Source organism: Ammospiza caudacuta, unplaced genomic scaffold (genome assembly GCF_027887145.1).
Source record: "Ammospiza caudacuta isolate bAmmCau1 unplaced genomic scaffold, bAmmCau1.pri scaffold_39, whole genome shotgun sequence".
In the NCBI taxonomy this organism is placed as follows: domain Eukaryota; kingdom Metazoa; phylum Chordata; class Aves; order Passeriformes; family Passerellidae; genus Ammospiza; species Ammospiza caudacuta.
The window spans coordinates 3,198,646-3,223,360 of record NW_026683124.1 but is presented as its reverse complement, the minus strand read 5'-3'; the positions used below and the strand labels follow the sequence as shown (position 1 = coordinate 3,223,360).

The 24,715-nt window shown below is 52.5% G+C and overlaps 1 protein-coding gene and 1 pseudogene across 1 annotated transcript; both read left to right on the top strand.

Annotated features, from left to right (window-relative positions):
- The first annotated feature begins 4,221 nt into the window (after nucleotides 1–4,221).
- On the top strand, nucleotides 4,222–4,705 carry LOC131571834 (olfactory receptor 14J1-like; annotated as a pseudogene).
- An 18,509-nt stretch (nucleotides 4,706–23,214) lies between these two features.
- Nucleotides 23,215–24,147, top strand: LOC131571874 (olfactory receptor 14A16-like). The gene has a single exon (XM_058824628.1). The coding sequence runs from the start codon at nucleotides 23,215–23,217 to the stop codon at nucleotides 24,145–24,147; it is 933 nt and encodes a 310-aa protein (XP_058680611.1).
- Nucleotides 24,148–24,715: the final 568 nt, after the last annotated feature.

The window sequence follows — 24,715 nt, the reverse complement described above, 5'->3', positions numbered from 1 at the left end:
AGTAGAAAGGAGCATATATGGATGCTTTAAGTTTATTCTCACTGATCATGGCAAAATATTTTCAAAGAACGAATTAAAATCATGAGGTGGATCATTAAAAATTTTCCAGATGCCCCTGGTGATGAAATCCATACTACTGAATTTTGGGACCCAGTGGGAGTTAAATTGTAAAACATTTAGATCAAAAGAGACCCCATCATACCCCACATGCCCCCTATCTTTCACACCATCCTTGAGACCCTTCCCCAGCAAGCAGTGTGTTGAAAACTGAATCCATTGGTCACTCCTAACTCAGGACCTCCCCTCAAACTTGCCTTTTTTGGACCTTCCACAATCCTCTGAGATGGTCATTGCCATGTCCTCTTCAAGCATTGTACCCTGGAGACTCAAGATGGAAGGAGCCTGAATGTGGCCCGACCATCCTTCCTCCACCTTGGCTCCTCCACTTCCTGCTCCAACAACCTTCTCTTCCACCCTGAACAAACCTCCAGACTCCATCCCTCAAATGCAAGTCATGCCTCACTGTCAATCATTCCATCTTCACCCTGGGCCATGCCTCCAGAACTTCACCCTAAAAGTCCACCAAGCCTAAATCAAGGCCCTTCCTCCCCAACACTTGACAAAATGCAGTGCCCTTTGCCTCACTGTCTGGCAAAAATATAACCCACATGGTCAAGTCTATTAAGGCCAGCTGTCACACTATTTCTAATCCAAATGTTTCTGTTCCAAGTTATTCTTCCTGCCCAGAAGAGAGTTTCAATTCCCCAGAGCCACCTTGCCCCTCAACCACAGAAGATCCCTAAGAAAGGATTTGGAAAGAAACACTTAAGGAAGAAGACTGGCAAATAGTCTCAAAACTCCTCGTTGCCCCGCATGTTATGACATAAAGGGGCAGAATCCCAGGTATCAGCTGCTGGTTTGAGGGGAAATCAAGGATCTGTGTAGTGCAGCTAAAGACCCTAGGAAGGACTTAATCTTGTTTTAATGGCCTAATGAGTGCCATGTTTACAGCACATGTCTTAACATCCTATGATTTAAAATATATTAGGAACAGGTTGTTGTCACCTGCAGAATATACCCTATGGGAAAGAGCATGGAACTGTTTACTAAATCAATTAATAGCAGACTACGCTAATAATGAGGCAAGGGCGGAATCGACAATCAACCATCTAGCTGGAGAAAGAACAACACAGCCTACCAGATGATCAAGCAGCAGGTATCCCCAGAGAAGTATTGGATGATATCAAAGAGATGGCTTTGAAAGCTTTAATCCAGGTTTCGGATGGTAGCACCCCCAATTTGGACTACCTTGGGTGGCTGCAGCCAAAGATTTAGGACAATTAGACCATCTTGGGTGCCTGTTAAGTAAGCAAACCAGTGCTTCCTCCCTCACATTGAGTGGCCTGCTCTCAGACATAGAGACCATCAGACATGCCACTGTGCAGAACAGCTATAGAATATTTACTCTGGGCACATGGGCATGACTGTGTAGACTCTGAGGACATGTGTTGCATGAACCTCTCCAGCCACAGCGAGTCAATCCACAAGAGCATTCAGGTACTGAAGGAAGGGTTCAAGAAGCTTCAAGTGGGAAACAAAGACTGGTTCAATAAATTCTTCCAATCGAAGGGAAAAAAGGGTTGGATGAGGTCTAGCTAAAAGAGGACTATTATATCTATTAGTGGTTGTTGTTGTATTGTTAATTGTCCCATGTTTATTTGGTTGCTTTTATTAGGTCTTACAAAACTCTCTCAGTTCCATCTTTGTTTTAAAAGAGAAAGGGGGAAGATACCCAACACAGGCTCCTCATGGACTCCTTGAAGGAGAGAACTGGAGGCCAGGATGGCACAAAAACCTCTCAGAGACTCAGTTTGGGAAGTAAAATGCGTACAAGTACCTAAAAGTATTTTTTAATCCATACAGTACCTTAAAAACCTTGTATATCTCAAGGCATTAATGAGCCCCACTGAGTGTCAGTACAAAGCTCTTAAGGGACTCATTAAAGCAGATAACGGGGCCATGACTGTACAAACCTCTCACAGAGTCTGTATCAAAAGGGAAAAATCAAGTACCTTAAAATAACTGAAGAACCCTGAAGTATTAATGAGCCCCACTGAGTGTTGTTACTGACAAAGCCTCTCCAGGGACTAATTAAAGTGCATAATTGGAGGCTAGGATTGCACAAGCCTCTCTGAAAGCCCAAGGCAAAAGCCAAACCCAAAGTGCTTTCAAAAACCTACAATCCCTTCAGGGAGCATTCAGGAGCCCCCAGGGCCATTCCTGAGCAAGGCTTCCCAGGGACTCCTTCCAGCAGATCCTTGAGGCCACTGGGATGTGGGCTGGGGTTGGTGCTGAGGGCAGGACAAGGGGCTGACAGTGCCCAGCCTGGCTGGGGCTGTGCCAGGAGGCCCCAGACCCTCAGGACAAGGTGTCTCCTCAGAGCCCTTGGTGGCACAGACCCTGCTACTGTGCCCCAGGGCACCAAGACTTGGCTTCTCTTTGTCCCCACCTGTCATCACTGCCTCCAGTTCACTGCTCTGCCTGGGGCCTGGGGACACTTTCTCTGTCCTGTCCCTCAGTGGGACCCATTAAAGGTCCAAGAAAGTTTGGAGTTGGATTCTGGCTTGGAGTTCTGCAGAGGTTTCTTCAGCTCCCTCTCAGGGACTGATGTTCAGGGCCTGAGCACAAAGCCCCAGAGGCTCATTAAAGTTCTTGTGCTCTGTCTGTTCTGCTGAGTTTAACCTGGCACAGAGGCAGCTCCTGGTAACCAAGCAAAGCTTCAAAAACACATTTCTATTGATGAGCAGCTCTTCTGCTAGCCCAGCAGGGCTGGGGCACTGCCTGCAGCCACCCCGGGCACAGCACAGAGGCACAGAGAGCTTCAATCAGTCAGGGCTGGGAAGGTGCTGAGAAGTGCCTGGGGCACAATCACTGCCAGCCCTTGGAACAGGAACCTCTGGCTGCAGGACAATGCAGCTGCAGCTCCTGGAGCCATCTCCTAAATCTGGAACATCCCAATGCCTACAGACTCTGTGAGTACATTCTCTGATTTTCTCTTGAGCAGAGAAACCAGAGGTGCCCCGGTCGTTCCAGCAGTGCAGGGTCCTGCAGCCCAGGGCGCTGTGTTGGGGCAGGGACTCTGCTGCCTGCCAGGGACAGCTCTCAGCCAGCCCTGGCAGCGGCTCCCAGCACTGGGGAACAAGATCTGGGTGGGAGGAGACAGCTGGTAAGGCTTGGAAGTGTTCTCCTTGTGTGGGGTGGATGCTGCATTGTTCAGGACTGCTCCCAGCATGGCATTTAACTGCAGAACATTTCCACGTAGATTGTAAAGGGTGCTTAGAGAGGCAGGGACTGCATGAAAGGGAAAATCCTGCTTTTTAAATCTACTGCTCTGAGTTGACTGGATGGGAAATTCCCCATAGATATTCATCTCTCAGTTCAGGTTGAGAAAGATAAATAAAATCTGTCACAGATGTTAAAAACCAGGCTGTGACAGATATCACCATAAGTCCCCTCACAGGCAGCATCAGTGTCGCTTTGCTCTGTCATTGCCCTCAGAGCCTGCAAAGCCAGAGATGCCCCTGGGCAGTGCCTGATCTGGGAGGGGTCTGCAGGGCAGAGCTGAGCCCCCAGGGCTGGGCTGGGCTCTGGCAGCACTGGCAGGGCCCAGCCCTGGGCACAGGGAAGCAGCTGCTGGCAGGGACAACTCCAGGCAGCAGAGCCCTGGGCAGGCAGTGGGGGGAAAGTGCCCCCAAGCTGTGCTGGGGTATTTAAAGTCCTCCCCAAACCCAACTATCCCATGATTACTTTTTTACAGATCCCCATGCCAAGGCACAGGAAATGTCCAACAGCAGCTCCATCAGGCACTTCCTCCTGCTGGCATTGGCAGACACACGGCAGCTGCAGCTCCTGCACTTCTGCCTCTTGCTGGGCATCTCCCTGGCTGCCCTCCTGGGCAACGGCCTCATCATCAGTGCCGTAGCCTGCAGCCACAACCTACACACGCCCATGTTCTTCGTCCTGCTCAACCTGGCCCTCAGTGACCTGGGCTGCATCTGCACCACTGTCCCCAAAGTCATGCACAATTCCCTCTGGAATACCAGGACCATCTCCTACAAAGGATGTGCTGCACAGCTATTTTTCTTTATGTTCTTCCTCTCAGCAGAGCTTTCCCTCCTTACCATCATGTGCTACGACCGCTACGTGTCCATCTGCAAACCCCTGCACTACGGGACCCTCCTGGGCAGCAGAGCTTGTGCCCACATGGCAGCAGCTGCCTGGGCCAGTGCCTTTCTCCATGCTCTGCTGCACACGGCCAATATATTTTCCCTACCCCTGTGCCATGGCAATGCCCTGGGCCAATTCTTCTGCGAAATCCCACAGATCCTTAAGCTCTCTTGCTCACACTCCAACCTCAGGGAATTTGAGTTCATTGCAGTTAGTGCCTTTTTGGTATTTCCTTGTTTTGTGTTCATTGTTTTCTCCTATGTGCAGATCTTCAGGGCTGTGCTGAGGATCCCCTCTGAGCAGGGACGGCACAAAGCCTTTTTCCACCTGCCTCCCTCACCTGGCTGTGGTCTCCCTGCTCATCAGCACTTTCACATTTGCTCACCTGAAGCCCCCTTCCATGTCCTCCCCATCCCTGGATCTGGCCCTGTCAGTTCTGTACTCGGTGGTGCCTCCAGCCCTGAACCCTCTCATCTAAAGCCTGAGGAACCAGGAGCTCAAGGCTGCAGTGTGGACACTGATGACTGGATGGTTTCAGGACTATTAAACTGCTGGCTAACTGTTGCAAATCACTTGCAATAAAAGTAATTTTTTATACTCTTGTTGGCTTCATTTTGGGGATCTTTTACGTTGTTTTTCTTTTTTCATATTGTCCAAAAAAGAAATGTCATTGTTTGTGCCATTTCTCATTTTGTTTCTCTCTACCTTCCCTGTGGACACAGACTGCGTCAATGAGGGGCTGCACTCTTGGTGGCTTTAAATGAACTAAAGGATCTCCCAGCAAAGTTTTCTGCAGAGATCCCCCTTTTGTTGCCTTCTCTGGAGCTGCAGCAGCAATGTCTGTGTGCAGAGCTGGGGGCAGATCAGTGCTGGCCCAGCAGCTGTGCCTAGCAGTAGCAGCACTTGGTGTTGCCAGTGCTGCTGCCGTGGCCCTGCCCCGCTGCCCTGGTGGCCCTGGTGTTGCTGTAGGGCCTGACTGCTCTCAGGGCTGGGCACAGCCCTGGGGGTGGCAGTGCCAGGGATGCAGCAGGACAGGCCATGGGCACGGCTGGGGAGGCACTGACGCGTCAGGCCAGGGCCTGGGGGCTCCAGGGTCCTTGCCCAGGCTCTCTCAAGAACACACCCAGGCCAATGCTCAGCAAAAAAACCCCCGTGAGCAGCCCCAGGCTGGCCGTGGGCAGGCTGCGGGAAAACAGCATGGCTGGTGCTGTGCAAGGGCCATGGGGGAGACGGGAAGGAGCAGCAGAGCAGGCGCTGATCCATCCCAAATTTGCTGGACAGCCCAGGGCAGCGTCCCACAGCGTCCTGATGGAGCTGCCAACAACATCCCCCTCTGCAGCTCTGGCCTCTTCCCAGCTCACACAGGTGACCCATCCTCACAGGCACAGACAGGACAGCACTGGCTGAGGAGCCCCTGTTTGCATTGCACAGAGCAGGGGGAGCACCCCCATGCTGTTGGTGTGGGGACATGAACCTGAGGGAGCACAAATGCCATCAGCCCTTGGGGCCAGCAAGGGCTGGGGGACCCCAGGGAAACCACTCAGCTTTGTCCTGGCCTCTGCAGTCAGCCAGAAAGTTTGTTCCCATCAGCTGGGAGTTTCCTGTCCCAATGCAGACGCTGTTGCTCAGAGCCAGGGCTTCCTGGAAGCCACCCCCAAACTGCCCTGAGCATTTCCTTGGCTTCACCTTTGTTTTCTTTACTCTTCCTGCTACAAATATCTTGTTGTTTCCCACCCCTGTTCCTTTCCCTGCAAACAGCCCATCCCTGTTTGCCCTTTCCTCTGGCCCCACTCCCCATTGCAGTTCCTGACTTGGCACCATGGAAACGTCCCTGGGCAGCAGGATCATCCTGCAAGTGCTGCAGGAATTGTCTGCAGGCTCCTGCAGTGCCTGGTGCTGCTCCCTTGCCAGAGACACCCCAGGCCAGGGGGGCACATCTGGGCTGCTGTGTCTGGCTCTGGGGCTCCCTGTTCTGGGCAGTGAGGAGGAGCTGCAGAGGCTCTGCAGGACTGACAGGATGGGCTTTGGGGCTGGCAGGAGAAGCTGAGGGACCTGGGCTGCTGGAGCTGCTGAAGAGGAGGCCCAGGGCTCATCCTGCAACTGCTGCAAGGGTGCTTTCAGAGAATCCCAGAATCCTCAAGGGTGGAACAGGCCATGGAGATCATCAAGTCTAACCTGTGCCCTGACACTGCCCCTTCTTCCCCGGGGCTCCTCCAGGATAAACAACCCCAGCTCCTTCAGCTGCTCCTCACAGGACTTGTGTTCCAGACCCCTCCCCAGCCTTGTTGCCCTTCTCTGGACACGCTCCAGCCCCTCCATGTCCTTCCTAAATTGGGGGCCCCAGAACTGCAAACAGCACTCGAGGTGCTGCCCAAGCAGTGCTGAGCACAGGGGAAGAATCCCTGCCCTGCTCCTGCTGGCCACCCCATTTCCTGATCCAGGCCAGGAGCCATTGGCTTCCTTGCCCACCTGGGCACACTGCTGCCTCATGCCCAGCCTGCTGTCCATCAGTCCCTGCACGTCCCTTTCTGCCTGGCTGCTGTCCAGCCCCTCTGTGCCCAGCCTGTAGAGCTGCAGGGGTTGTTGTGGCCAAAGTGCAGGACCCGGCACTTGGACTTGTTAAACCTCACCTTGTTGGATTTGGGCCATGGATCCAGCCTGTCCAGGTCCCTCTGCAGAGCCCTCCAACCCTGCAGCAGATCCACACTCAGATCCAGCTTCGTGTTATCTGCAAATTTGGTGATTTTCTATTCTTTTTCACACATGTGATAATCATTTCCCCAAAATCATTAACATATTTCCCCTCCCCTTAACCCATGTGTTCTTCTCTCCTGGGGGTCTCTCTGGTGGTCCCTGGTGCTCGTGGACCCCAATGTTCCCGTGGGCCTGGCTGAGCTGGGAGGACACTGAGGCTGCTGAACTTCCAGTTCCCTTCTCACACAATGGGCATTGTGTGGATTCCACAGGCCTGGGGTTTTAGAGAACAAGCTCCAGGTGTCAGCTTACTGGGTGTAGACAATTTGTCATCTGGTAACATAGAGTCACAGAGTGGGCGGTGATATCACAGAGTGGGGGATGTGCGGTCATGGAGGAGCTGTGACATCATAGGCCATCTCTGTCACATCACAGGGCAGAGGTCTGACATAACAGAGCAGACTATGACATCACAGAGTTGTCTGTAACATTTGAGATCAGCTGTGTGACATCAGAGAATGGGCTGTGACATCACAGAGCAGGCTGTGACATCCCAGAGGGGCTGTGTGACATCCCAGCAGGGCTGTGTCAGGTCACTGGGTTGGTCACTCTGCCCCAGCTCCCCCTTACAGTTTCTCCCAACAAGTCCAATGCTGTTCATGCCCAGCAGGGTCCCTGTCCCCCGGGGATCCCCCCGGCCCAACTGGAGCCACAGCCTCCACCAAAGGATGTTCCACAGGATCCACCCCAGAGCCTGACAGGGGAACAAGGGGCCAGGGCTGTGTGACCAGGACAGCAAGGACTGGGATTATCCAGGTCACTGTGGCCTGGATTGGATTCCCCAGAGCAGGAAGGATGTCTAGCAACTGGTGGATGGTCTGGGAAGGGCCTCCAAGGTGGGGCTGGAGCCCTTGGGCTGTGAGCAGAGGCTGAGGGAGCTGGGCTTGTCCAGCCTAGAGCAGGGAAGGCTGAGGGGCTCCTCATGCCAGCCTGGCAGTGCCAGCGAGGAGGGGATGGAGAACACAGAGCCAGGCTCTTCACAGGGGGCCTGGGGGAGACAAAAGCCAATTGGTGGAAGGGAAAAGAGGGGAGATGAGCCAGGACAGCTGGAGATGAAATGAGTCAGGCTGCTTTCAGCATTTCCTCAGCACCAAAAGCAGCCTGATCTCCTTTGTCCATCCAGGATTGACAGCTTTGCAAATCAGGAATTGTTGGAGCTGTTTTGCCCCCACTCTAGGATGAGAATCCTGATAGAATAACTAATTGTTTTTGTATCTATCATAGAACCATGTTTGTCTGAAAGTAGTTTTAGTATGGCCCCAGAGCTGAGCTCCCTTGTCCCAGAAAGTCCCTTGCGATGGAGGGATGAAGGAAACAGACAGGCTGTGGGGATCACGGGCAGGGTGGAACCAGGGAGAAGAATGACTTTTGCATTTGATGGAGCTGTGCCTTCCCTTGGCTTTGTTGGCTGACAAGAAATGAACATCCCTCTGTGTCTCGGGCAGCTCCTTCTCCAAGGAAAGCAGGTGGGAGTTGGAGCCAAGGAGCTGAAAGCAAAGGTGCAGCCTGGGCTGGAGGGAGCTCAGATTTGCACAAGGCTGCTCTGAGTGCCAGGGCTTGGATGGGGGAAATGGTGGGGTGGGGGTAGGGACAGAGTCTGATTGATTGTCAGCCATGAAGGGTCTTGATTTTCATATCTATTCAAACTGCATGACGAGGTACCTGGATTCAGTGTCAATTGGAGACTGCAGATATCAATGAATTAACAGGAAAACAAACCTAAACAGGATCTAAAGAATCTCTTCTCACTGTCTTTTTTAATATCATGTATTCACATTGAATACACTACTGAGATTTACCTAACCACAAATGATTTGAAAATTAAAATCAAATTATCCCCAGAGGCTTTGCTTGGTCAGGTGTTCTGAATGTTAATGAGTTCTGGGACACTGAATTCCTGCACTGAAGAGCTGAAGGCTGAACAAGCCTCTGGAGCAGGAAAATTCAGCAGCAGCCTCCAAGGTGCTGAGGATGTCAGCAGCCCCCACTGAGGCCATCCCTGCCCAGAGGCGGTGGGGGAATGGGCAGACAAGGAGAGCGTCCCTGGGGCTGGGGCAGCACAACTCAGAGGCAGCAGCGGCTCCAGCTGGGAAATGGTGTGTGGAATGTGGCTGGGAAAGCCCTGCCAGGGCTGTGCCAAGCAGGACAAACAAGCCCTGACTCTCATCTCCCAAACAACTCTCTCAAGGAGACATTTAAAAGGAAACTCAACTGTTTGTGTCCTCTGAGTTTCATGAGGCTCAGCAATGTCACAGTGCTCTCCATGATTACATGAGGCCCCAGTGTCACAATGGTCCCTTGGTTCCATGGGCCCTGTGCTGCTGCATTCCCCCCTTCCCTTCTCAGGCTGTCCTGCCAGCTGAGAAATGCTCCTTGGGCCTCGGCCTTGGCCAACAGCCCCTGGGCTCAGCTCCTCTGTAGCTCATCACAAACACTCTCTGCTCCAGCCACTGTCTGCTGCCATACCAGCTCCTGGTTCCTTTAGGAGCAGCCCTGGGAACTGTTTTTGTTCCCTCAGTGGCACAACATCCCTCTTCTCACACTGCCAAAGAAAGCTGTTGGTGCCAAGTGGGGCCAGGATGAACCATTGCTGTGACTGAAGCCACTCTCTTGGGGCCCTGCAAACAGCGCTCCAAAAGGAGCCCTTGGAGCTCTTCTGGGCCAGCCACTCCCTCTGAGTGGGGCCTCTCCCAGCAAGGAACTCTCTGGTTTGCTGCATTCAGGGATCCCCAAAAACAACAGAGCCTGGGCTGATCTCCCTGATCCTCCAGGCTCAACCCTTCACCCACTGGGGAGGTGCCAAAGGATCCACAGAGAGCATTCCCTGCCCTCATGGGGATTTCTCACAGGTGCCTTGCACTGACTCTTTGTGTCTGTGTGCACACAGGAGTGCCTGTGCTGGGGAAATGTGGCAGAAATGCTGCTCTCTGAGGGGCTTGAGTGCCTTGGATAGCTGAGTCAGTCAGGCGTAGAGGTAAGGTTAAGTCATGAGGTCTAAGTGAAGTTAAATGCTGCTAAGAGTTGTTCTTTTTCTAGGTTGTTAAGTTTAATATAAGTTATAAGCTAAGTTAAATATTGTTAAGTATTATTCCTCTTTTTAATTGCTAATTCATAGGTTATAAGTTAAGCTAAATACTGTTAAGTGCTGTTCTTCTGCTAAATTATGAAGTCAAAGGTAGAAGGTCAGAGTATAACTTAAGTGCTGTTAAACTTGAGCTCTGAAATGTTTTAGGCCATATTCCCTTTATCATTGCCCTCACTGTACTTGTGTCACACACACACACAGGGACAGTTCTTGGTTCATTTTTGGTTTGATTGCGTGGATTTGGTTTGGTTTTGTTGTTGCTTTGTTTCCCTGGTGTGCCTGAAGTGTCCAGTCAGGAGCAGAGTGACTCTTGCCAAGGAACTTTGCGGTGCTGTCCCTTTATATTAAATCTGGTTTTTGCTGATCCCTTGCTGGGGATTTTTTCAGCGCTCTCAAGGCCTCATTGGTAACAGGGTGAAGGAGCCCTGGCCCAGGCTCTGGTTCTGGGGGACACGGGGACGCTGCCGGGGGGTCCCTGTCCCCCTGTGCCACCCCCAGGGCCCCGGCCCCCCGTCCCCGTGTCAGGCTCTGGGGTCGATCTCGTGGAACATCCTCTGGGGGAGGCTGCAGGGCCGGGGGGACCCTGGGGGACAGGGGACCCCGCTGTGCACGATCAGGGTTGGACTGCTCTGGGGGGAGCTGTGAGGGGGCCGGGGCAGAGTGACCTCCCCAGTACCCTCACACAGCCCCTGTGATGTCACACAGCATCCTGTGATGTCACACAGCCCCTGAGATGACACATTACCCCTGTGATGTCACACAGACATCTCTGTGATGTCACAGCCCCCTATGATGCCACACAGCCCTTTTGCTATGTCACACAGCCATCTGTGATGACACATCCCACTCTGGGACATCACACAGTGCCCTTGTGATGTCACAGAGCCAGCTCTGGGATGTTACCCTGGAATGTCATGCCGCTGCACTGCGATGTCACAGAAGACTCTATGATGGCAGAAAGTCATGATGTGATGGCACAGTCTGTTCTGTGATGTTGCAGCCTGCTCTGTGATGTTACACAGCCACCCAGTGATGTAACAACCTACTCTCTGATGTCACAGAGCCACCCTCTATTATGGGAGGGTCTGCTCCATGGCCTCACTCCCTACTCTATGATCTCACAGACAGCTGCGTGATGCCACAACCCTTCAGTGAAGTCACAAAACCCCCTCTGTGATGTCATACTGCCACTCTGTAATGTCACAGCACACACAGTTTGACTGCAAAGCCAGCTCTATGATGTCATCCAGCCATGCCATGATGTCACTGCCTGCTTTGTGATGTCACAGAATCCCCTCTATGATGCTGTAGCTGCTCAGTGACCTCACACAACAAACTCTGTGCTGTCATAGCCCTACCTGTGACCTCACACAACCCACTCTGTGCTGGCCTTGGCCTCTTGGTGGCCACCTCTCATCTGCTTTCAAAACACTGGGGGCCTGTGCTTTTCTTCTCATGGAAAAAAACATCTCTCAAATCCAGGCATCCATGGCCAAAACTGAGAATCAGCCTCCAAAATTCCTTATATCCAAGGATATATCCCAGACAAAAGCTGCCAGCCTTGTCCAGGTTCTTTTGGTTTCCTGAGGGCCAGATCTCATCTGCCTTTGAAACACTGGGGTTCTGCACTTTCCTTCCTATGGAAAAGAACTGTCCTTCTTGTCGTGATGCCTGTAGATAAAAATGGGCTTTGGCACCCCAAATTCTGTCTATCCAAGGATTCCTCCCTGACCACAGGTCTGGCTGGCCTTGGCCTCCTTGGGGCTGCCTCTAATCAGCCTTTGAAACACTGGGGCTCCACCTTTCTTTCCTATGGAGAACAGTCATGCCAGTCCAGGAACCCATGGCTAAAATGGAATTCCACCCCCAAAACTCCCTATATACCCAAAGGCTGCTTTCAGACAAAAGCTGCAAGGACAGACAGGTCTGGCTTGCCTTGGCCTCTGGTGACTTCTTCTCATCTGCCTTCAAACCCTGGGATTCTGTGGTTTCCTTCCTACGGAAAAGAACTGTGCCTCTTGTCCAGGCACCTATGGCCTCAAGCACATGACCACTGTATAGGGACACAGGAGCTCTGCGGGCTCTCACAGGGGTGGAGACTGAGGACAACAGAGGAGAGCCCTGGGAGGGACTGAAGGGTGGTTTCAGGGATGGTGGATCTTTCTGACATAGTAGAGAACTGCCAGCGAAAGAAAGATTTATTCCATAGGGAGCTGGGGAGGCCCAGCCTGGGCAGCAGCAGAAAGGAATTTCCCTCCCAGGGCAGGGCTGTGGTGCAGCACATCCCCCAGAAGGAGCCTGGAGCAGCCCAAGGCTTTGTGTGGGCAGGCAGGGGCAGGCAGGAGGCAGAGCTGTCAGCAAAGGAAGGGACCAGCCAGGTAGGGCAGCTGGGGGATGCCGACAGCCTGCAGGGACAGAGGCACAGGTTTTCTCAGCATCAGAAACACCTTTCCCCTGCTTGCTCCAAATTGTCGTCACTGCCACCAGTTCTCTCCTCTAACTGGAACCTGGGGACCCTTTGTCAATCTTGTGCCTCACAGGGATCTACTGAAACTACAAGAAACTTCAGTGTTTCAATCTCACTTTGAGCTCTTGAGAAAATTTTGGAGCCCTCTCTGAGGGACTGAGTCTGATGCAAAGAGCAGCAAAGCCCCAGAGGTTCATTAAAGTCCCTGTGCTGTGTCTGTGCTGCTGAGCTGGGCCGGGCTCCTGGCCCAGAGGCAGCTCCTGGCAAGGGCAGCGCTGCAGAGAGACAGCTCTGGCCAGAAGCAGCTCCTGTGCACAGCCCAGCAGGGCTGGGGCACTGCCAGGGCCCCTCAGGGACACCAACAGGGCACAGACAAAGCTCACAGGGGCTCAGCACTGGCAGGGGCTGTGGGTGTCCCAGAGGGGTCTGTGTCACAGAAGCACCTCTGTGGCTGTGTCACAGGGGCACATAGCAGCTGTGATGTCAGCAAGGGGCTGTGTGACAGCACAGAGTGGGCTGTGTGAGGTCACCAAGCAGCTACAGCAACATGGAGGGCATTGTGTGACATCACAGCAAGTTGTGACATCATAGCATGGCTCTATGGCTCCATGGAGCAGGCTGTGATGTCAAAGTGTGTGCTGTGACATTACAGAGTGGCAGTATGACATCATATAGAGGGTTTTGTGACATCACTGAGGGGATTGGTACATCACAGAGCTCGCTGTGTTGTCATGGAGTAGGATGTGATGCCATAGTCCAGACTCTACCATCATAGAGGGTGGCTCTGTGAAACCAGAGAGTGGGTTGTGACATCACTGGGTGACTAAGTAACATCACAGAACTGGCTGTGACATCACAAAACAGACTATGATGTCACGGTGTGATTGTGTGATATCACAGAGCCTTCTGTGGCATTACAGAGTGTCACGGACATATTTTATGAAAAATCCTTTGCCAGGATTTTTCTCCTGAGAAGCTGAGAGGCCTTAGAAACAAAAGGTAAACAATCGTTATCTGCTGCTGTGGAATGAAACAGGTATATCTTTGATTGGTCTCACGAGGTTGTTTCTAATTATTGGCCAATCACAGGACTGTCTCAGAATACCTGGTGAGTCACAAGATTTTATAATCATTCCATTCCTTTCTACTCCTTGCTAGCCTTCTGATGAAATACTTTCTTCTATCATTTAAGTATAGTTTTAATATATCATTTTCTTTTAATATAATATATATCACAAAATGATAAATGAACCTTTTGAAATATGGAGTCATGATTCTTGTCTTTTCCCTTGTCCTGGGACCCTTGTGAACACCACCAAATCAGAGCAGCTGTATCACATCACAGGGTGACAGCTCAGAGTTGGGTCTATGACATCACAGGGGCTGTGTGAGGTCACAGAGATGGCAGTGTGACATCACAGGGTCTGTGTGAGGTCCCTGGGGAGGTCACTCTGCCCCAGCCCCCCTCACAGCTCCCCCCAGAGCAGTCCAACCCTGATCGTGCACAGCGGGGTCCCCTGTCCCCCCGGGTCCCCCAGGGTCCCCCCGGCCCTGCAGCCTCCCCCAGAGGATGTTCCACGAGATCGACCCCAGAGCCTGACACGGGGACGGGGGGCCGGGGCCCTGGGGGTGGGACAGGGGGACAGGGACCCCCCGGCAGCGTCCCCGTGTCCCCCAGGGCCAGAGCCTGGGCCAGGGCTCCTTCACCCTGTTACCAATGAGGCCTTGAGAGCGCTGAAAAAATCCCCAGCAAGGGATCAGCAAAAACCAGATTTAATATAAAGGGACAGCACTGCGAAGTTCCTTGGCAAGAGTCACTCTGCTCCTGACTGGACACTTCAGGCACACCAGGGAAACAAAGCAACAACAAAACCAAACCAAATCCACGCAATCAAACCATAAATGAACCTCCCTCTGTGTGTGTGTTACACAAGGACAGTGAGGGCAATGATAAAAGTAATACGGGCTAAAAACTTAACAGAGCTCAAACTTAACAGCACTTAACTTACACTTTAACCTTAACTGGTACCTTCAGCTTCACAATTTAGCAAAAGCACAATGCTTAAAGTATTTAACCTAACCTAGAAGGTATGACTTAGCAATTTAACAGAGGAATAAGAGCAATATTTAACCCAGCTTACAATTTATATTAAACATAACACCTTAGGAAAAGAACAACTCTTAGGAACATTCAACTTAGCTTTGACCTCATGTTTTAACCTTTCCTAAAGGCCTGACTGACTCAGCTATCCAAGGCACTCAAGCCCCTCAGAGAGCAGCATTTCTGCCACATTTCCCCAGCACAGGCACTCCTGTGTGCACACAGACACAAAGAGTCAGTGCAAGGCACCTGTGAGAAATTCCCCTGAGGGCAGGAAATGCTCCCTGTGGATGCTTTGGCATCTCCCCAGCGGGTGAAGGGTTGAGCCTGGAGGAGTGTGGATATCGGCCCAGGCTCCATCGTTGTTGGGGATCCACAAGTGCATCAAACGGGAGAGTTCCCAGCTGGGAGAGGCCCCACTCAGAGGGAGTCGCTGGCCCAGGAGAGTTCCAAGGGCTCCTTTTGGAGCACTGTTTGTAGGGTTCCAAGAGAGGGGCTTAAGGCCCAGCAATGGTTCATCCTGGCCCCACTTGGCACCAACAGCTTTCTTTGGCAATGTGAATACAGGGATGTTGTGCCACTGAGGGAACACAAACAGCTCCCAGGGCTGCTCCTACAGAAACCAGGGGCTGGTTGGGCAGCAGCAGTTCCTGGAGCAGAGAGTGTTTGTGATGAGCTGCAGAGGAGCTGAGCCCAGGGGCTGTTGGCCAAGGCTGAGGCCCAAGGAGCATTTCTCAGCTGGCAGGGCAGCCTGAGAACGGGAGGGGGGAATGCAGCAGCACAGGGCCCATGGAACCAAGGGACCATTGTGACACTGTGGGGCCCTGTGAGACCAAGGGACCATTGTGACACTGTGGGGCCTCATGTAATCATGGAGAGCACTGTGACATTGCTGGGCCTCATGGAACCAAGGGGTCCATATTGATGCTGTGTGGCTCCATGGAATGTAGGGATAATTGTGACACTGAGAGGCTCCATCAAACCAAGAGACCACTGTGACACTGCGGATCCTTATGGAAGCATTGAGGCCATTGTGACACTTTGGGGTGTCATGGAACCAAAGGACCATTGTGACACTGCGAGACTCCATGGAGCCAAAGGTCCATCGTGACATAACAAGGCCTCATGGAACCATGCAGACACCATTAAGAAACTTCACAGCCTCATGGAACCAAAGGTCCATTGTGACATTGCAGGGCCTCGTGTCATCAGTGGTCGATTGTGACACTGTGGAACCAAAGGAGACTATTGTGACACTGCAGGGATGCATGGAACCAAAGTTTCAGGGTGACACAGAGGGGTCTCCTGTCGTCAATGGTCCATTGTGACACTGTAGAGCCAAAGGAGACCATTGTGACCCTGCAAACCCCCAGGGTCCAAAAGTCCATTGTGACATTGCAGGGCTCGTGGACAGAGGAGTCACATGACATTGTGGGGGTCTGGGGTACCACAGACACCATTGTGACACTGCAAGGCCTCATGGAATCATTGGGACCATTGTGACACTGCAGAGCCTTCTGGAACCTAGGGGCCATTGTGACACTGTGGGACCGCATTGCACCAAAGGTCCGTTGTGACGCTACAGGACTTCTTGTAATCAAGGGACCATTGTGACACTGTGGGACCCTATGGAAACAAGTCACCATTTTGGCACTGTGGGTTCTCATGAATCCATTTTGGCTCTATGGGGCCCAACAAAACCAAGGGAACACAGAGCAGGTCTGGCTGGTTTGGCCTCCCAGGAGCCACTGGACTGGTCCAGCTGACCTTGCCATGTTAAGGATCTCTTCTCATCTGCTGCTGAAACACTGGGATTCCATGCTTTTCTTGCCATGGAAAAGAACTCTTCTCCTCCTCCAGGCACCCATGGCCAGAATTGAGATTTTACCTCCAAATTTCCTTATATCCAGAGATTGTTCCCATAGGAATATGGCCAGGACAAGTCTGGCTGGCCGTGGTTTCACAAGGGTCACCTCAGATCGGTCCTCGAAACACTGGGGAAGGCAGCGTGCTTTCCTTCCTATGGGAAAGAACTGTCCTGCTTCTCCAGGCACTCATGGCCAATATTGGGCTTCCACCTCCAAAATTCCCTATGTCCAAAGAATGCTTCCAGACAAAATCTACCATTCATGACAAGTCTGGCCGGCCTAGGCCTAGTGAGGCTCTCAACTGCCTTCTAAACACTGGGGCTCTGTGCTATGGAATAGAACTGCCCTTCTCATCCATGTGCCCAAGGCCAGAATTGGGATTTCGACCTCCAACATGGTCCATTGTGAGAGACTGGAGGAGATTGTTGGCTCAAAACATTTCATGTGAGGGGGAGGAAGAGGCAGGTCCAGTCTTGCCCTGCCCTGGAACCCCAATCCTCCCAGAGCCTCTATCCCAGCCCAGCAGTGTCTGCCAGTCCCTGGCACAGCACAGGCAATGCTCCACAGCCACCTCTGCAGCCCCAGCCCAGCTCCTGAGGAACCAAATGAGCCCAAGTCCCACCTGGGGGAAGGACCCAGGAAAACCAAGGGGTATTGAAGGCTGACCACAAGGCAAGCACACATCTTGACTCTACCTCTTCTTGGAATTTCCATCTGAACAGTGCTGGAATCCAGGAGTTGGCAGCTGTGTGTGTGCCTCTCTGTATCTTTTTTGTATTTCTCTCTTTCTGTGTCTTCTTCTGTTTCTGTGCTCCTGCAAATTTTGATTAACAATCCATTGAACAGGCTTAGAGTTTGTGAAGTTGAATGGGCCAAGTCAATGCTTTGAGAAGTGTTTTATGTTGATTGAATGTCTGTCGTAGTTTGACATGAGAAGAATTTTAAAAAGTAGTACAAAACTTTTTGTGTAACTGACAATCTGGTTAACCACTGAGACACTGAATACCCCTCTGTGAATCACAAATGTTTAAAATGAAAAAGCCCAGGAACCTCCTCTTTCTTTTCCAGTCAACAAAGAAGTAGTGAACCCTGGTCCCACCCCCCATCTCAACCAAACCAAACCAAACCAAGCCAAACCAGGCAACCCCGCCATGGGCCGAGCCCCTTCCCGCCTCCCCAGGCTGAACCCCCTTCCCATCGGCCCCACTCTAACAAAACCAAACCACAACAACTACCAAACAGGAAAACAGGAGACTACAAAACCCCAACAAGAAATAAGGTAGCCACAGCAACTGTGAGGCTGCACAGACAGCCCTGCCTCGGGCCCTGCCGGCCTCTGGGCCAGCAGAGAGGCAGCCAGGGCTGGCCATGGCCAGAAACAGGCCCTGAGCCCCGCAGGAGGATGGAGCTGGGCCACAGCCAAACTCAGCCCAGGCCAAAGCTGGACTCAGCAGCCAGGGCTGTCAACACATGGGCACAGAGGCTTGCCATGACAAATGTCCTGGGTCCCCTCCCTGCTCTGTCCATGCCTCCAAGGACACAGAGCAGCCTCCTCTCTGGGCCACTTGCCTGTTTGCAATGCCTTGCACAGGTGCTGGCCCTGCCCCACAAGGCCTGGCCTGAGTCCTGCCCCTGCACGCTCAGCCAGGCTGAGATGGACACTGATGGTTTCTGGGCCAGACTCTCTGAGCCCAGCCCAGCTCCCTGCTAGCTCTGCCAGCTGCCCTGAGCTCTGGGCAGCACCAAGGGCCTCTCCCCAGCCCAGCCCAGCCGCCTCTGGCCCCACAGCTCTGCTCAGGCCAGGCTGCTCTGGGCACTGCCCCACGGCCTCAGCCCCTGGCAAGGGCACAGCAGCAGCTGCAGCTGCCACAGGACTCAGCCCCAGCCAGGGGGGAAGGTGCATGGCCAAGGCCAAAGGAGGCTCCCTGGCTGCCCTGCTCCCCTCGGGCTGAGGTGCTGAGAGCTCTGCAGCCCCTGCTGCCATCCCATCTGCCCAGGGCAGCACAAGAGCCCCGGCCCTGGGGCTCTCAAGAGCTGCTCCTGCTCCAGGCCCAGGGCTCATCCCAGAGCTGGGCAGCCACAAAGCTGTGCCCATTTCTGTTCATTGCTGCTCTGATGAGGATGAATCCTCAGCCACTCGGAGACTGCTAACAAATTTTACTCCTCCAGAGACCTCTACTTTCTTGAGTTCTTCAGTTCAGGAATACAGTGACAAAGGCTGATAAACATCTGTTCAAAACACCTGTCATGGTTTGGGCCTGGCACAGAGCCAGTGCCCCCATGAGTATACCTTCTCCTTGGTGTGTGCTGTGAGATGTGACCAGGAATAAGCAAAGCAGGCTCCAGCTTAAACATGAAGGAAACTTTATTACCTAAACTACAAGAAAAGAAGGAAAAAAAACTATAAGAGAAAAAAATTGAAAACCTTACAAAAAACACTTTCCTCCTCCCCATCACCCAAAAAATTTCCCAATCCAATACATTCCCCCAAATCACCAACTGCCCAGTCTGGCACCACCCTTTAGAATACTCAAACTTCAGTCCATGAAGAGAAGAGGAGTCCTTCTTGCACCATAGGCTTCCCCTGGAAACACGCTGAAACCTCGTGTGCTTCCATGTCACTCAGCACCGCCCGGAAAGTCCTTTTGCTGCTTGTGACATCTTCCTTCCATGCCAGTGCTCTCACCACTGTGCATGGACCAGAGCTGCTTTTAGGGTTGTCTGTTAAGGATGCCTTGTCTCACTCCAAAAAGGCACAGTCTCTGCTTTGGGACATCTGTCCCCCCCATTTTTTTCCAACCCCCTGGGGCTGAGGGGTCCCCACAATGAACCCTCCTGGTTCTGAGGCACTGCCTCCCCCTAAATGCAGTCTCTGTGTCACAGGAATAAAACTGAGTCTATGGCTACACAAGAAAAGTCCAGCCAAAAGGCCACTCCAATCATCTCTCTCTCCACTCAGCCAGCCTTCTCCACATCCTTCGGGCCAGGTCCTTGGTTATCTCATCTCTTATTTCTCTTCTTATTCAGCTCTGAGGAGGATCAGCATTATTGCGAGGTCCCAGTCATGAAAGAAAGGGGTTAAAAATTCAGTCTCTGCCTGTCCCAGAACTCCGGCACTCCCACACTTGCTGCTGCTCCGGCCAGCACCTCCTCCCTTGCTGCATTCCCCCCCTTTCTCCTCCTGGGCCGGCTGCTATCACATTCATCCTCGCCGGCTCTCCCTCTCTCTCTCCGGGGGGGGGAATGGCTGCCTGATGTCTCTTGTTGCTCTCCACCCTTCCATCCTCCAGGGCCTCCTCACCCATCTCTGTCCAGGCCCAGGCCTACCACATGGCTGCCCCTCCTCCGCCGAGCAGCAGCGGCTGGACGGGGGAAGGGAGATCCGACCTCCGTCCCTCGAAGTCCCAAGAGAGCCTCCCAGAGCCGAAGCTCTGCTTTTAACCGCTGTGTGTTCTCAGAGGTGTGTCCAAAAACCCACTGGCTACACCAGGTGCCAATATCAAAATCCAAGCACCCATTGGTTTGACCACAGCATACCAGAATTCCCACTTCTTCCTGGTCAAACCACCACACCTTTCCAGGAGGAAAAGTCAGAGGAAACACCCAAAGTGTCTCAAAGTATGGATGGGTCCTAATGAGGTCCATCCTCAACACAGACTCCTCATGGACTCTTTGGAGGAGAGATTTGGAGGCCAGGATGGCACATAAACCTCTCAGAGACTCAGTGTGGAAAGGAAAATCCTTAAAAGTACTTAAAAGTATCCTTAAATCCTTAAAATACCTTTAAAAACCTTGAGTACCTCAAAGTATTAATGAGCACCACTAAGTTTCAGTACAAAGCTCTCAAGGGACTCATTAAAGCAGATAATTGGGGCCATGATTGCACAAACCTCTCACAGAGTCTGTATCAAAAGGAAAACACCAAGTACCTTAAAATAAATGAAGTACCCTCAAGCATTAATGAGCCCCACTGAGTGCTGTTACTGACAAAGCCTCTCCAGGGACTAATTACAGCAGATAATTGGAGGCCATGATTGCACAAACCACTCAGAGACTCCAAGGGAAAAGCCAAACCCAAAGTCCTTTGAAAAACCTGCACAGAGGTTCATGGCACAGAGGCAGCTCCTGGCAAGGGCAGCGCTGCAGAGAGACAGCTGTGGCCAGGAGCAGCTCCTGTGCACAGCCCAGCAGGGCTGGGGCACTGCCTGCAGCCACCCCAGGCACAGCACAGGGCACAGAGGGGTTAAACTCAGCCTGGGCTGGGAGCACAGAGCAGAGCTCACTCAGGGCTCACTAGAGCAGAAATCATTCCAGATTTGAAACAGTCATTCCCTGGCTGTGGGAAGAGAAGCTGCAGTTCCTGCAGGGATCTCCTGGAGCTGGCATATCCCACAGCTTTTAGAACCTTTCAGGAGGACTCTCAGAGGTGCTCCAGGGCAGGGCTGTGGCCCCAGGGCAGGGCTGGCTTTCCCTGCTGCCCCAGCCCAGGCACAGCCCAAGGCAGCTCCTGTTGCCAGGCTCTGCTGCAGGGCTGAGCAGCCGGGGCTGCAGCCAGGGGTGCCCAGGGCTGTCCTGCAGAGCAGGGTCCTGCAGCCCAGGGTGCTGTGCTGGGGCAGGGACTCTGCTGCCTGCCAGGGACAGCTCTCAGCTGGCCCAGGGAGCTGCTCCCAGTGCTGGGGAGAAGCTGTGGGGGGAAGGAGCCACCCTGAGCAGGGCAGGGCCTGCTGCTGAGAGGGGCTGAGTGGGGCAGGGCTGCTCCCAGCTCCAGACCAGCCTGGGCACAGCTCCGGAGGACACTTCCCAAAGCAGGTAAGCCAGGGATTGCTGGAAAGATCAGAAGCTTTCCTGAGAGTGTTTTCAATTTCCTACTTGGAGAAGGATGGGAAATTTGGGGTGATGACAAAAAGATTTTTGCTTTTTATACATTCTGAATGTATTCATAGCTCTGTAAATTACTATTATATAGTTATAAAACTATAATCCTTACTCTAATAAACTCTTCACTAACTGTATTAAACTACTATTATATACTTATATAACCATAATCCTTAATTAGCTCTAGTATGTTTCCTAACTTTTCTCTTAGATTTTAGAAAAATAGACATTTTAGACTGTCTAAATATATTCCTGAAATACTGTGTAGTCCTATTATCAGGAAGAGGACCTATAGGAACATTTTTTAAATTGACCAGAATGTGAATAGTCACAACAAATATTTTTGACAAAGAAGCCTTTGGACCTAATCCAACAGGTTGTACCAGGGGTGTGTAACTAGGGAAACCGAATCTCCTATTGGATTTTCATGTTAAATATCCTAATTAATCATCCTTAATAAATCATTTAAATTAGGCCCCGGGTGTGCCCCATCCCCACTGGGACACCTGGAAGCTTCCAATAAATGTCTGGTTTTTACTTTACTGTTCTAATACTGTTGCAAGTGTTGTTTTTTTTTTTTTTTTCTCTTTGGATTATAGAAAACAGGGGGATGAGAGAAGCAGAACAGGAATTGTAATCCCAGAATCCCAGTACATTCTGAGTTGAAAGGGACACACAGGATCATCAAAGTAATGTTTAAACACTTACGGAGACTCCAGAACTGTGACTTAAGCTGGTCAGTCTCTCTGCTGGGAGCCTCCCAAAGGGCCCTCAGCCACTCCTCAGCCCTGGACAGCAGCAGCATCACCTCTGCAGGGCCCAGCAGGGCTCTCCTGAGCTGCCCTTGCCCAGCTGCACACAGAGCCTGCCCCAGCCAGGGCCCTGCACACAGGCAGGTTTCTGTAGGGCCCCGGCCAGGGCACACAGGCTGGGATGGGCTCTGTGAGCACTGACAGGGACAAGGCTCCTCTCAGGAGGGAATGTCCAGGCCCAGGGAGATGCTCAGGGAAGGAGAGGGGGCTGAAGAGAGCAGTGCTGGGGCAGGATGAGGGCACGGTTGGTGTGTGGGAGTTGCCGGGCACAGCTGGGAACGGGAACAGTGTCTTGAGGTCCCGGCTGTCTCTGCCCTGCCCTCTCAGGCGCAGCACCACAACATCTTCTCTTGGTTCTGCCCTGCCCTGATATTGTCACTGCTATCTGCTGCTCTCAGGGAGGCTCTGGCATTTGCAGCAGCTGAGTCAGGCACTGCCCTTGGCATTCCTGCCAGGCAGGGCTGTCCAAGGGAATGGGGTGTCCAAGTTTCCCTGGCACCTGTGGGGCTGTGGGCAAAGCAGTCCATGGGAAAGGGGAATGAGCTGAGCCCCCTCCCTGAGATCCCATCAAGGGCACAGCCAGGGATTTCCTTGCTGTGCCCTTCCAAGCTCTGAGCTGCCCTCCTGGGTGCAAATCTGTGCCAGAGCCTCTGGGAGTTCCCTGAATGTCCCACGGGGAAGGGCAGAGCCGCCAGAGCTGAGGAAATGCTGCTGGGTTTGCCAAGTGAACAGTGAGTGTCCTTGGCACAAGGGGGTGCTGAGACCTTGCCCAGAGACCTTTAGGGAGGGTGAGACATTCAGTGATCCTCTGATCTGGGCAGGGGCTGGTTTATCCCAGGGTGACCTGGGAGTGTGATTGTGCTCTGATTGCAGCCAAATGATTTCCCAGAGCAGGAACAAGGCTGGGTGAGTCCCAGCTGTAGGGACTGTTTACAGGGAATGGCCCAGGTTTGGCTCCAAGCAGCCTCTCCTGACCTATCACTGTCCTTTCTCCATGAACAGGTCCCCAAGTGCAGCCCCAGCAAATGTCCAACAGCAGCTCCATCAGGCACTTCCTCCTGCTGGCATTGGCAGACACGCGGCAGCTGCAGCTCCTGCACTTCTGCCTCTTGCTGGGCATCTCCCTGGCTGCCCTCCTGGCCAACGGCCTCATCATCAGCACTGTAGCCTGCGGCCACCACCTGCACACGCCCATGTTCTTCTTCCTGCTCAACCTGGCCCTCAGCGACCTGGGCTCCATCTGCACCACTGTCCCCAAAGCCATGCACAATTCCCTCTGGGACACCAGGGACATCTCCTACACTGGATGTGCTGCCCAAGTATTTTTTTTTGTTTTCTATGCTATAACAGAGTATTTCCTTTTGACCATCATGTGCTACGACCGCTACGTGTCCATCTGCAAACCCCTGCACTACGGGACCCTCCTGGGCAGCAGAGCTTGTGCCCACATGGCAGCAGCTGCCTGGGCCAGTGCCTTTCTCACTGCTCTGCTGCACACAGCCAATGCATTTTCCCTGCCCCTGTGCCATGGCAATGCCCTGGGCCAGTTCTTCTGTGAGGTGCCCCAGATCCTCAAACTCTCCTGCTCCAAATCCTACCTCAGGGAACTTGGGCTTCTTGCTGTCACTGTGTGTTTCAATTTCAGTTGTTTTGTGTTCATTGTTTTCTCCTATGTGCAGATCTTCAGGACTGTGCTGAGGATCCCCTCTGAGCAGGGACGGCACAAAGCCTTTTCCACCTGCCTCCCTCACCTGGCTGTGGTCTCCCTGTTCATCAGCACTGGCATGTTTGCCTACCTGAAGCCCCCCTCCATGTCGTTCCCATCCCTGGATCTGGCCCTGTCACTTCTGTACTCAGTGGTGCCTCCAGCCCTGAACCCCCTCATCTACAGCCTGAGGAACCAGGAGCTGAAGGCTGCGGTGTGGACACTGATGACTGGATGCTTTCAGAAACACTAAACTGCTGGCCAGTGTTTGCAAATCACTTGTAATAAAAGTAATTTTTGATATTTCTTGTTGGTTTGGTTGTGGTCTTTTTCCCCTTTTTTTTAGGTTTTTCATATTGTCCATAATTAAATATCAGTGTTTGGGCCGTTTCTCATTTTCTTTCTCTCCACCTTCCCTGAGCCCACAGACTGTGCCAATGAGGGGCTGCGCTCCTGGTGGCTTTAAAGGAACTAAAGGATCTCCCAGCAGAGTTTTCTGCAGAGATGCCCTTTTGTTGCCTTCTCTGGAGCTGCAGCAGCAATGTCTGTGTGCAGAGCTGGGGGCAGATCAGTGCTGGCCCCGCAGCTGTGCCCAGCAGCAGCAGCACTTGGTGTTGCCAGTGCTGCTGCCGTGGCCCTGCCCCACTGCCCTGGTGGCCCTGGTGTTCCTGCAGGGCCTGAGTGCTCTCGGGGCCGGGCACAGTCCTGGGGGTGGCAGTGCCAGGGCTGCAGCAGGGACAGGCCAAGTAATATAATTAATTAGTAATATAAATAATTTGTAATATAAATATTGTTTGATAGTTCTTTTGGCTTTGTTCTTT

Bases quoted from the DNA above. Each gene is read 5' to 3' on its own strand.
- LOC131571874 (XM_058824628.1), top strand. From the start codon at position 23,215: ATGTCCAACAGCAGCTCCATCAGGCACTTCCTCCTGCTGGCATTGGCA.